At 41.2% G+C, this 12,046-nt stretch overlaps 1 protein-coding gene across 2 annotated transcripts in view; it reads left to right on the top strand.

The window, feature by feature from the left end:
• Positions 1 to 309: 309 nt before the first annotated feature.
• Positions 310 to 12,046, top strand: part of LOC100403009 (N-acetyllactosaminide alpha-1,3-galactosyltransferase-like) — a 39,017-nt gene continuing 27,280 nt past the window's right edge. The window contains exons 1-3 of one of the 2 annotated variants that reach the window (XM_078375452.1): positions 310 to 8,983; positions 9,697 to 9,782; positions 10,816 to 10,848. In XM_078375452.1, the coding sequence (XP_078231578.1) occupies positions 9,703 to 9,782; positions 10,816 to 10,848 (113 nt within the window). In that variant the 5' untranslated portion in view covers positions 310 to 8,983; positions 9,697 to 9,702. Of the gene's footprint in view, positions 8,984 to 9,696; positions 9,783 to 10,768; positions 10,849 to 12,046 lie in introns of those variants that run through there. The other variant, XM_017975886.5, reaches the window with a different exon arrangement.

The following is a 12,046-nucleotide window of genomic DNA, read 5'->3' as shown; positions in this document are numbered from 1 at the left end:
AAAGTTAACCAAATCAATGTAAAGGAAGTTAGGAGGCAACATGTACATATGCACATATATTTATATTTTGCTTGTGTTCCAGTCGAGGTCATTTGTTTTCATTTTCTTTTTTCTTTCCTTTTTTTTTTTTTTTTTTTGAGACAGAGTTTTGCTCTTGCTGCCAGGCTGGAGTACAGTGGCACAATCTCGGCTCACTGCAACCCCCACCTCCCTGGTTCAAGGGATTCTTGTGCCTCAGCCTCCCATGTAGCTGGGATTATAGGCATGTGCCACCACGCCCAGCTAATTTTGTATTTTTAGTAGAGATGAGATATCTCCATGTTGGTCAGGCTGGTCTCGAACTCCTGACCTCAACTGATCTGCCCACCTCAGCCTTCCAAAGTGCTGGGATTACAGGAGTGAACCACCATGCCCGGCCTGTTTCCTTTTTCAAGGAGTTTATTTGAAGAGCCATTGTACTACCCTGATATATACTGCAATGAGCTTCTTTGATAAAATGAAACTCAGATTTTTCTCAAGTATTTCTGTGCCTCCTACTTCATTTCTTGCTAGAAAATCTCACACACATCTGTTAAGACTCCTGCTTCTCTATTAGTCAGATTGTCTTGGATTCAGTCTGGAGCAGGGAGAGTTTAAAGGTTTAAGTCCTGAACCAAAGAAATAATCTAGCCTGAAAGTTTAGAGCAAAAGACTAATGTTTACTTTTAAGGGAATTTCTTGATTTTTTTAAAAAACTTCATTAAAATTTAAATCTCCAACGGACAAATTCACGATCTTGTTAATCATTATTACTAAACTTATTTAAAAATTTCCCAACTTACAATTTAATAAATTATTTTCTCAGTATATTCTGGTCTGATCATGGATTGTGCATTTCCTCCCAAAGATATTCAAAATTGTCAATTAGAGAATTTTAGGTTTTCAGACTCAGAAAAGTCCTCATGCCTTTCTGAAAATGTGTCCACTATTACAAAAATAGAATAGACTTGGGATTCCCATATTTTTGTTTGTTTTTGAGAATAGAGTCTCTGTCATCCACACCAGAGTGCAGTGGCATGATCATGGCTCACTGCAGCCTCGACTTCTGGGCTCAAGTGATCCTCTCACCTCAGCCTTCTGAGTGGCTGGGACTACAGATGCCTGCCACCACACCTCACTAATTTTTTTTAAAGTTTTTTTGTAGAAAAGGGGTCTCACTATGTTGCCTAGGCTGGTCTCAAACTCCTGGGCACAAGTGATCCTCCTGCCTTGGCCTCCCAAAGTGCTGGGATTACAGGCGTGAGCCACTGCCCAGCCAAGGGATTCCCAAACTTTTAAGCAACAAATACTTATATAGAGCTTTCCACAGCAATGCACTAAAATAATGAACTGCCAGTGGAAGAATCATTAGGGAAAGGCTTGCCCCTGAAGCCCAGGGTGGGGCATCAGGGCAGAGGAAGAAAACAATGCTATCACCATATCTGGGGATTATTAGTCCTGACCTCTGGGGAATATATCTGATCAAGGAGGAAAGTCTGGATTTCCAGCAGGGGTACTTATACTAAAAAATTTAAAGGTGACCAGGCTGATTTAGTGAAATGCCTGAATATAAAACAGGGTACAATTACCTCATAGTGAAGAATTATTCTCATTTTATAAAAGAGAAAGATGAAGTCCAGAAAGGTTTTAGACTCAGAAAAGTCCTTATGCCCTTCTGAAAACGTGTCCACTATTAAAAAAATAGAACAGACTTGTGATTCCCAAATTTTTGTTTGTTTTTGAGACAGGGTCTCACTCTGTCACCCAGGCCAGAGTACAGTGGTATGGTCATGGCTCACTGCAGCCTCGACTTCCTGGGCTCAAAGGTAAGTGACTGATGTGGGCTTCATCCAGTTGATCAACAGCTGGTCTCACCACTTAGCTAGTCTAAAGTTCAGGGTTCCTCAGCCCATCATATCCCAACGTGGAGGGCTGACATCAACGAGTAAACTGGAGAAATAGCCCTTCCATTAAGGAACCTCTTGTAAGTGGTGACTGAACTGAGGCTCAAAGCAGGGAAACTTACAAGGACAGATGTGTTGACAGCGCATTCGGAGGGCCATGTTTCATATTACAGAAAGTGCAACTAGATACCTTCCCAGGCCTCTATCTTTTCCCACTTTTTATGCATTAAACCTGCCCCAAATGCATTAAATAAGTTTAAAAAATCATGTTAAAAAAATAGGTTAGGCGTAGTGGCTTAACGCTCATAATCCCAGCACTTTGGGAGGACAAGGTGGGTGGATCATTTGACCCCAGGAGTTTGAGATCAGCCTGAGCAAACAGGGCGAAACCCTATCTTCACAAAACATACAAATATTAGCTGGGTGTGGTGGTGCGTGCCTGTAGTCCTAGCTACTCAGGAGAGTGAGGTGGGAAGATCACTTGAACCCAGGAGGTGGAGGTTATGTGAGCTGAGATTGCACCACTGCACTCCAGCCGTGCAACAGAGACCCTGTCTCAAAAAAAAAAAAAAAAAAAAGAAAAATTGTTATCATTCTTATCTTTACACTGTGCATGGAGGGCTGATGTAAGCACCATGGGCATGCACTGAATGGTTACATCAGGGTAGGACTTCAGACGGTGTGATTGGGCAGAAGGGTAGGTGGAAGGAACAAGCCACACTTCCTCCTTCTACTCCACCTCAGATCTGGGAACCACATTCAGCCAAAAAAAAAAGTGTTCAACGCCTGAGGTTTTCTCTTTGTCCCTCTTTGCTCTCTCCTAACCAAAGCCACCACTATTAGGAACCTCACCTATAGCAGTACTTATAAGTACTTATTTAATGTACTGTTTGTCAAATGTGTCCCATGTAAACAAATAACACCGCTATGATTGCATACTCACAAGCGTGAAAAGTCATAGAAAGTGAATGTGTGACATACTACACAAACTTTTTAAGGAAAGAAAAGAGTCAAATAGGGATCCATTGGTGAATGTCTGAGATCTGAAAGGGTGCAGATCCAGGATTTAAACCCAGGACTGTCTGCCTATAGACTGTCTTGACTATAAATCCTGTGCTGTTTCCACAGCTCCAGACGTCTTGCTCACTCTATTTTACATACACACACTTTTTCTTTCTTTCTTTCCTTTTCTTACTTTCTTTTTGAGATGGAGTCTTGCTCTGCCTCCAGGCTGGAGTGCAGTGGTGCAATTTTGGCTCACTGCAACCTCCACCTCCCAAGTTCAAGTAATTCTCCTGCCTCAGCCTCCCAAGTAGCTGCGACTACAGGCATGCACCACCATGCCCAGCTAATTTTTGTATTTTTAATAGAGACGGAGTTTCACCACATTGGCCAGGATGGTCTCAATCTCCTGATCTCATGATCTGCCCACCTCGGCCTCCCAAAGTGCTGGGATTACAGGTGTGAGCCACCACACACATTTTAACCATCTTATTGTTGAAACTGGGGATACCAAAGGAATCACCATCAAAGCTCTCAATGCCTTTGTTAGGTATTAAAGAGAGGGGATTTAGGAGACCCCAAACTCTTCAAAGGCAGAATGTAAGTCTAAAATTGGAGAAGCAGGAACATGAAACCTGACCAGGTATGAGGCATAGGTAGTACCAGGGCTAAGGTAGTATGAGGTCTCAGAGAATCTGAGTCTGAACTGAGCTTTGAGAAGAGAGAAGGGGTCACTGTGAAGAGTGGATGGAATGAGGTTGTTTCAGAGGGGAAAGCAGCTAGTGTAAAGCCCAGAGTGCTGCAATAAGACTTTCATGGAAACCCACAGGAATGCTACTAAGGCTTTGGGACCAGATGAAATCACCTGGCAGAGCCTGTGTGAAAAGAGCTGGCTGACCACCCCATATTCACCCCGCATTTCTGGTGCTCTCTCTCCCTTCCCAGCAATCTCTGATCTCCTTTAGAGAATTTATGTGATTTCTATGGAAACTGGTTCCATGCTTGAAGCAAGTACTCTTGGCTAAATCAATCAATCAATCAATCAGCACTTTCCATTCCTCTGGTGGCAATGATCAATTTGATCAGGTAGCTTAAAGGAGTCCAAACAAAGTTAATTTTAGGTCTTCTACTAGAAATGAGGACACATGTAATACTGGGAGCTGCTGGACAAAGGAAGTCCACTTTAGGATGAAATTGACAATAGGAAAGGAAGAGCAGAGACACTGAAGGAAACCCAGGCCCTGGTGACAACTTTGAGCCATTGGATCCAGCCTTACCTAAGGTCTGCACTGTCTGTGGGCTCTTCAAATGTGTGGGCCAATAAAGTCCCATGATTGTTTAAGTCAGCTGGAATTGGACCCTCTCTTACTTATAACTGACAATATCTCCACTGAACCCCTCTAGGGTTATTAGTTTCTTAAAGGCAGGGCCATAGTCTGCCATTGCATCAGCTCTAGTACCTACTGCATCACCTATCTCGGAAGCATTCCTTAACAAATATTTACTGAACAAATAAATGAATGCACCAGCATCCATTCCTATCATGCCTTACAAGAAATGCTTTGCTTTAGTTTGAAAGTTTTACATTTTTTATTATAGACTGTGTGTCCTATTAAAAAGCAAGTGTTTGGATATTTGACACCTGAAACTTTTCCTCCTGTAGTACACAGTATGGGAACTCAGGAGTTGCAGCCTGGACTGTAGGCTTAAGCTCCAACTTGGTGCCATAAGCTGGTGGGTTCAGTGCTACTTCAAGGTCAGCAATGTGTAGAATAAATTTGCTTCATCAGCCTAGAGCAGTGGTTCTCAGCCTGGGAATCGCTCTCCTCATCCCACAGGATATTTGGCAGTGGCAATGCCTGGAGGTATTTTTGGTTGTCACAGTTGGTGGAGGGGTGGGTGCTATCTGCATAGTGGGTAGAGACCAGGAATGCTGCTAAACATCCTGGACAACATGGTGAAGCCCCGTCTCTACACAGAATTAAACAAAGAAATTAGTCAGGCATGGTAGAGTGTGCCTCTAGTCCCAGATACACTGGGAGGAGGCTGAGGCGAGATCACCTGAACCCAGGGTTCAAGGCTGCAGTGAGCTATGATTGTACCACTGCTCTCCAGCCTGGACAACAAAGTGAGACCTGTCTTAAAAACAGAACAAAACAAAACCAGCCAAGTGCAGTGGCTCTTACCTGTAATTACAACACTTTGGGAGGCCGAGGCGGGTAGATCACTTGAGGTCAGAAGTTCAAGACCAACCTGGCCATCGTGGTGACACTCCATCTCTACTAAAAATACAAAAATTAGCCAGATGCGGTGGTGGGCACCTGTAATCCCAGCTACTTGGGAGGCTGAGAAGGAAGAATCGCTTGAACCCAGGAGGTGAGGGATGCAGTGAGCCGAAATTGTGCCACTGTACTCACTCCAGCCCAAGCAACAGAGCAAGACTCTGTCTCCAAAAACAAAACCAAAAAAACCAACCTATAACAAAGAATTATCTAGCTCAACATGTCATTAGTACCGAGGTTGAGAAACTCAAATGTAAAGTTTTCTTGGACTTCATTAATAAACAAACATTAGGAACCAATATGTATTACACTCGCCCGTCTCTACCGTGGGAATAGTCACCTGATCGGCATCAAGAGCCTCTAACTCTTTCACAGCTTTAGAGAACACAAAAGTAGTTCTCTTTACTGGACACCAGAGGGCAGAAATTTCCAAAGATAACCCTGTTTTCCTAAGGGACTGCAGTGATTTAAAATATCCCCTTCCAGAGCTAGTGAAGACTCTGCATATTTGTAGAAATAGATATTAATTTTGCATACAAATGAAAATGGCAATTAATATTTAAAAGATATGGCTATAACAAAACAGCTTTATTAGTTAAACTAAATGAGTTTAACAATTAAAAGTAAGCCTTATCTGTCTAAACCCCAAAAGGAGTTTATTGGGAGGCTACTGGAGAATTCTGTGAATACAGGGAGTATTGACAGGCAAGCAGGAGTGTGCTGAAGTCAGCTCAGACTGGCTTGTGATAGCCTATTATAATCAATCCTTCCCAACTCCCTGTTCAGTGACATCACTGTGATGGCTTGAAATAGGCTGTGGTGGGAGTATTTACACCTTGGGAGTCATCAAACACTACCAGAGCTCTTTTTCCTTTCCTTAATTTCCTTCTTTCTTTCTTTTTTAAAGTGTCAGGTGTTAAAAATTTGCCAGTATATTGCTGCAACCAGACCACGAGTAAGAACCAGGACAGCTTAGGGGCCTTGGCAACTGAAAATTGTGGGCTCTCCCTAAAGGTCTGCCATTAATATAAATCAGTTCCAATTGTCTCCAGTCTCAGGGTTTCTTCCTTCAAAATTCTAAATTCCTAGGAAAGAAAACCCCATTATGGGCAGTTCTCAGAGAAGCACATGTTGTTGTGAGCTGGGTATCTACCCTCTAAAAATATCTACCACTTTCCACTTATGGCTGTCTGGCTGTCAATTACTTCTTCCCATACATCTAAAATATTCCCTTACTATGTTCCAAAAATGTTATATACTACTCCAGCATAGTCCCCTCTCCTAATAGACCACTGAATCCACCAATGATGTCAGAGGCCAGGCTGCTCCTCAGAGTCTACTTCTCTAGATAGTAATCATTTCTCCTTTAATCCTTTAGACAGCTTGTCTGACTGTTCTGCAATCTGTGACATAAAGGGTAAGTTTAGTTCATATCCAAACGCACCACAGTGACAGACAAGGAAGAAAGAGAAGGGAAAATTGTAGTAACTCCTACTTAAAAGAGGAAAATGATGGTTCCTTGCTCTGGAATTCAGTGGGTCTCTGCTGTAAGTTTCCAATCAAAGCTAGCCACATTCTTTAACCGCCATTTCAATCTACTTCAGACCCATTGAACTATGTAACATATGACTGGTCGTAAGGGCTGTGGCAGGTTAACCTGTCTACAGCCTGGACCAGGTAAAGCACTTTCACTTGTCCAGGGTCCGACTAAAAACTCACTTCTTTTACATTTATCAAGTAAATGGCAAGCAGCTGGACACCCACATGTGTGGGACATTGCCTCCAAAACTCAGACACCTGTAGGAGTTAATGCCTCTTTCATAGAAATAAGGGGCATGAAACTCTGGTTCTCAAACTGGGCTGTACCTTAGAATTACCTGTAGAGCTAATATTGATGCTTGGGGTCCCACCTAGAGATTCCAAGTCAATCAGTGTGGGGTGAAGCCTGGACATTGGGATTTTTACCAGCTTCCCAGGTGATTCTATAATACTATGCAGCAAGTTTGAGAACCGCTGGCACAAAATACAGCAACTTGCCCTGTGATTTCCTAGGTGTGGTTTCCTTTGTACTTTTATTTTTGAGGGGATTTGATGAACTTCTTGAATCTGTAAGTTCGTAATTTTATTTTAAATCAAATTTGGAAAGTTTATGGCTGTAATTTCTTTAAATTTTATTTCTGTTCTATTTTCTCTTGTCTCTACTTCTGGAAATCCAGTCACATGCATGTTAGACTGCTTGATATTGTCTCATAGGTCACCGCAGTTTTATTTATTTTATTAATTATTTTTGTCTCTATTCACATGGGATGTGAGAAAGATATGAAGGATAAATCAATATTATATCTTTCATTTCACTGACTTTATTCTGCAGGATTAAATCTTTAAATCCATTCAGTAATATTTTTATTTCAAATGTAGTACTTTTAAAGTTCTAGAATGTTGATTGTTTTTATAGCTTCCATTGCTTTGCCGAGAATTCCTATCTGTTCATCCATTTTGATAAAATTTTCTATTAAGTCCTTCGATGTTTTCATAATAACTGCTTTAAAGTCCTCATTTATCACTTCCAACATGTGGGTTATATTGGTTTCCTAGGTGGAAGAGAGTATTGACTTAAAGGGGCATAAGGAAAGTTATTGAGATCAGGACAATGTCTGTACCTTAAACTTAGTTGAGGTACAGAACATGTATATATGTATACCTTAACATGTGTATAACAAACTCAAAGAAATGTACAATGAGGTGTTTTACTTCATGTAAATTGTACCTTAATTAAACATTTATTATAAATTTTTTAAAACAACCTAAAACAAAAGACATTTAAATAACTTTTTTCTAAATTGTATTTTTAATTTTTGAGACAGTCTCACTCTGTCACTTAGGCTGGAGTGCAGTGGCATGATCTCAGCTCACTGCAACCTCTGCCTCCTAGGTTCAAGCAATTCTCGTGCCTCAGCCTCCTTAGTAACTGGGACTACAGGCACCTGTTTATATCTTTAGTAGAGACAGGGTTTCACCATGTTGGCCAGGCTGGTCTTGAACTCCTGCCTTAAGTGATCCACCTGCCTTGGCCTCCCAAAGTGTTGGGATTGCAGGCATGAGCCACTGCACCTAACCTGAACCTTCTTTTTTTTTTGATGGGACAAACATCTAGTCTCTTGGTAATGATAAAGAGCAGCTACTGACACATGAATTCTTTTTTTTTTTGAGACTTGAGTTTTGCTCTTGTTACCCAGGCTGGAGTGCAATGGTGCGATCTCGGCTCACCGCAACCTCCACCTCCTGGGTTCAGGCAATTCTCCTACCTCAGCCTCCCAAGTAGCTGGGATTACAGTCACGCGCCACCATGCCCAGCTACTTTTTTGTATTTTTAGTAGAGACAGGGTTTCACCATGTTGACCAGGATGGTCTCGATCTCTTGACCTCGTGATCCACCCGCCTCGGCCTCCCAAAGTGCTGGGATTACAGGATTACAGGCTTGAGCCACCGCGCCCGGCCTTGACACATGAATTCTTATGATTGCATCTAGTTATTTTATCATCAAAAGAGAATCTGATGACATCATCAGAGAAGACAAAAAACCACAGAAACTGGAGAGACATAGAATCAAGACTGGATATCTGATTCATGATTTTTCAAGGGTCTCAAATTGTCCTGCCTGAAAAGTGTCAGCCCTCTTAAGATTCTTCACATGTATTCTCAAACTACTCTACCATAAATGTTAAGAGTCTCCAATAATCTATATAAAATTCCTACATGACCTTAGGAAAATAAAAGGTAAGAGATTATCCTTGATTTTAACTAAATTGAGACACAGCCAGTTCCTTTTCTGCACATACACAATTTCATATTGCGTAGATTAAATAAGGGGCTTTGTAAACTTAATGGCAAAAAGTCCAAGGTCAGTGCACAGATAACCTGAAAATTACAGTTGAGCCTCCAGGCAGTGCTGTGAATCAATTTTATATTCACATGCTTTTGAGATGGGCCACATGTTTCACCTTTCTGTCATTCTTATCACCTTTCTTGGAATAATCAACCTCATAATATCATGTAACTAAAAATAACAAACAACTTCCTTTATGAGTATACAACTAACTCTTTAGAGTCCAGGTAAGTATCTTCATAAACACCTCTTTTCGCTGATACCTCCCCCCGCCCCCACCCCAGTGAGTTAGGCTGGGAAGTGGCATGTTTACATTTCTTTTCTGTAAGTAAAGGCCTTTGTAATTTAGAAAAGACAAATGAAGGTTATGAGATCGCTTGCATTAAGGCCAGCTAAGGCCAGTAATATCCTAAAACTTTCTACAGCAAGCTCCAAACCAAGTGTCTCCATTGACTCAACTCTATTTTCTTATGGACAGATATCCTAGAAGTAGCAGTGCCTTAAGTCATCTAGCTGAAGTTACAAAGTGGCAGGCCTTACCACAGCTTACACAGTATACTGTACTTCATTTAACCTTCTTTCATCTGTTTCTTTTTCCTCCCAGGAAAGAATGAAATACAAAAGAAAAATAATTCTATTGTTATTGATTATATTGTCTTTATGGGCCTTGTATACAGAATATTATTTCAGGTAATTACAAAAACTTAATTTTTTCCTGATGTTTGGTAAGGACCTGGTATATCAAAAAGGTAGCAAGTCCAACCCTTGAATAAATCAGCATCCAAATGTATCAACCCAAATATATCCAAGTGACATCAAAATATATTAGCATAAACAAAGCCTTCGGCATCTAAAGTTTTGTTCCTACTGAGGTCAAGGCTAAAGATAATTTATGTGGGCCCCCATGTGTGAGGAGAAGCAATGTTAAGCTACCAGTGACTGTGGCAATGCAATGTTAGTAAATATTACAGAGAAACTGCCATTTTGAAATAGGTGGCATCTCCTTTAAGAAACATCCCTAATAGGCTGGGCACATTGGCTCACGCCTGTAATCCCAGCACTTTGGGAGGTTGAGGCAGGCAGATCACCTGAAGTCAGGAGTTCGAAACCAGCCTGGCCAACATGGCAAAACCCTGTCTCTACTAAAAGTACAAAAATTAGCTGGGAGTGGTGGTGCACACCTATAATTCCAGCTACTGGGGAGGCTGAGGTAGGAGAATTGCTTGAACCTGAGAGGCGGAGGTTGCAGTGAGTGGTGCCACTGCACTCCAGCCTGAGAGACAGAGTGAGACTCCATCTCAAAAAAAAAAAAAAAAAGAAACATTCCTAATGTCCTAATGTTGGTGACTTCAGGTACTACATATAGTATTTGCCCTCTACAAATTTGAGGCAAGTAAAAAGACTTTGTTGACAATTAGCAAGCTTCACTGATCTCATGATATTAAGTAAGCTTCTTTTTAATCTGTGTCTCAAAGAATTAGGTTGTGGATGTTGTTGTTTTTAAGATATAGCATATGAGGTCTTTAATTGCGATAATTCTTATGTACATTACTGTATCTCTCGAATCAACAATGTACCTGGCACATAGTATGTGTTCAGTAAATATTTGGAAATATTAGGTAATAAAATAAATGGATTGGTGGATTCTAGCTCTAGTCATCTTACATGTGGACCCCTTTTATATACATTTAAGAGTAATATAATGCTTTTCATTTATCCTAAGCACAGAGAAATTACAAAGGATGTATCATTGCTGGTAAGTCTTTATTTTCAAATATGGGTTGACCTCTTCTTTGAGGAGTAAACTGAGGGGAGGGCAATGGAGCACCTGTAGTTCCTTGGTTGCTGCAGGCAGAGTAAACCAAAGCAATTTTATGAACACATGTTAGAGATAATTTGCTTAAGATCAGAGTGCTAGGAACCTAAGCCAGAGCAGACTGGAGAGTGCCATCTCTGATAGAGGGGTGGGAGCTTGTTAGAAGAAGCATATTCCAGGAGCCAGAACCCAGCCTCCAGTAACATGTGGCCCTTTAAAGCTCTGGGCAAACATAAAGGAATAAAGACTTGGCTAAAAGAGTCTCAGGAAATCATATTAATATTAACTACATACCACCTAGAAGATCATCCCGCAGGAATGTGTCCAGAGAGGAAAACTTTCCCAAAGATTGTACAAAATACAATATTATAATATGTTCTTCAATTTCTCCTACGCTTATGGGAACCCACATGTGAAGTGAAGAACAACTTTTCCTTCTGATGCTTGATGTGTCCAGGGTCCTTGTCTCTCTGATGATGCTATAATTTACAACACCCCACGAACACCATGACCATGGGTGGTTACCATGGGTGAGGACCATGGGTGAGCTGTATTATGCATGAAAATAATATATTAAGAAGTCATGGCCGGGTGCATAACCTGGCCAACATGGAAAAATCTTGTCTTTACTAAAAATACAAAAAATTAGTTGGACGTGGTGGCGCATGCCTATAATCCCCGCTGCTCCAAAGGCTGAGGCAGGAGAATCGCTTGAATCCAGGAGGCGGAGGTTGCAGTGAGCCTAGACTGCACCATTGCACTCCAGCCTGTGCAATTGAGTGAGACTCCATCTCGGGGGGGGAAAAAAAAGAAGTTATGTTTCTCCAATATACAGCCATGGCAAACAGGGGATAGTAATGTTCAACAACCTGTAAACAGCAGGAAACCCCTAGGGAAAGATGGGAATATTCAAGGAAAAACTGCTGCAGCAGAGGCTGGGATAAGAAATTGATTAAAATGTTTTCTGTCAAATGCATATGTGTATGTGTGCATGCACGCGCATGCGTGTGTGTGTGTGCGCATATATATATATATATATATATATTTTTTTTTTTTTTTTTTTGAGACGGAGTCTTACTCTGTTACCCAGGCTGGAATGCAGTGGCACAATCACAGCTCACTGCAGCCTCTACCTTCC

This window comes from Callithrix jacchus, chromosome 1, assembly GCF_049354715.1.
Source record: "Callithrix jacchus isolate 240 chromosome 1, calJac240_pri, whole genome shotgun sequence".
Taxonomy (NCBI): Eukaryota; Metazoa; Chordata; class Mammalia; order Primates; family Cebidae; genus Callithrix; species Callithrix jacchus.
The sequence above is the reverse complement of the archived record's forward strand: the minus strand, read 5'-3'. Positions and strand labels throughout refer to the sequence as shown.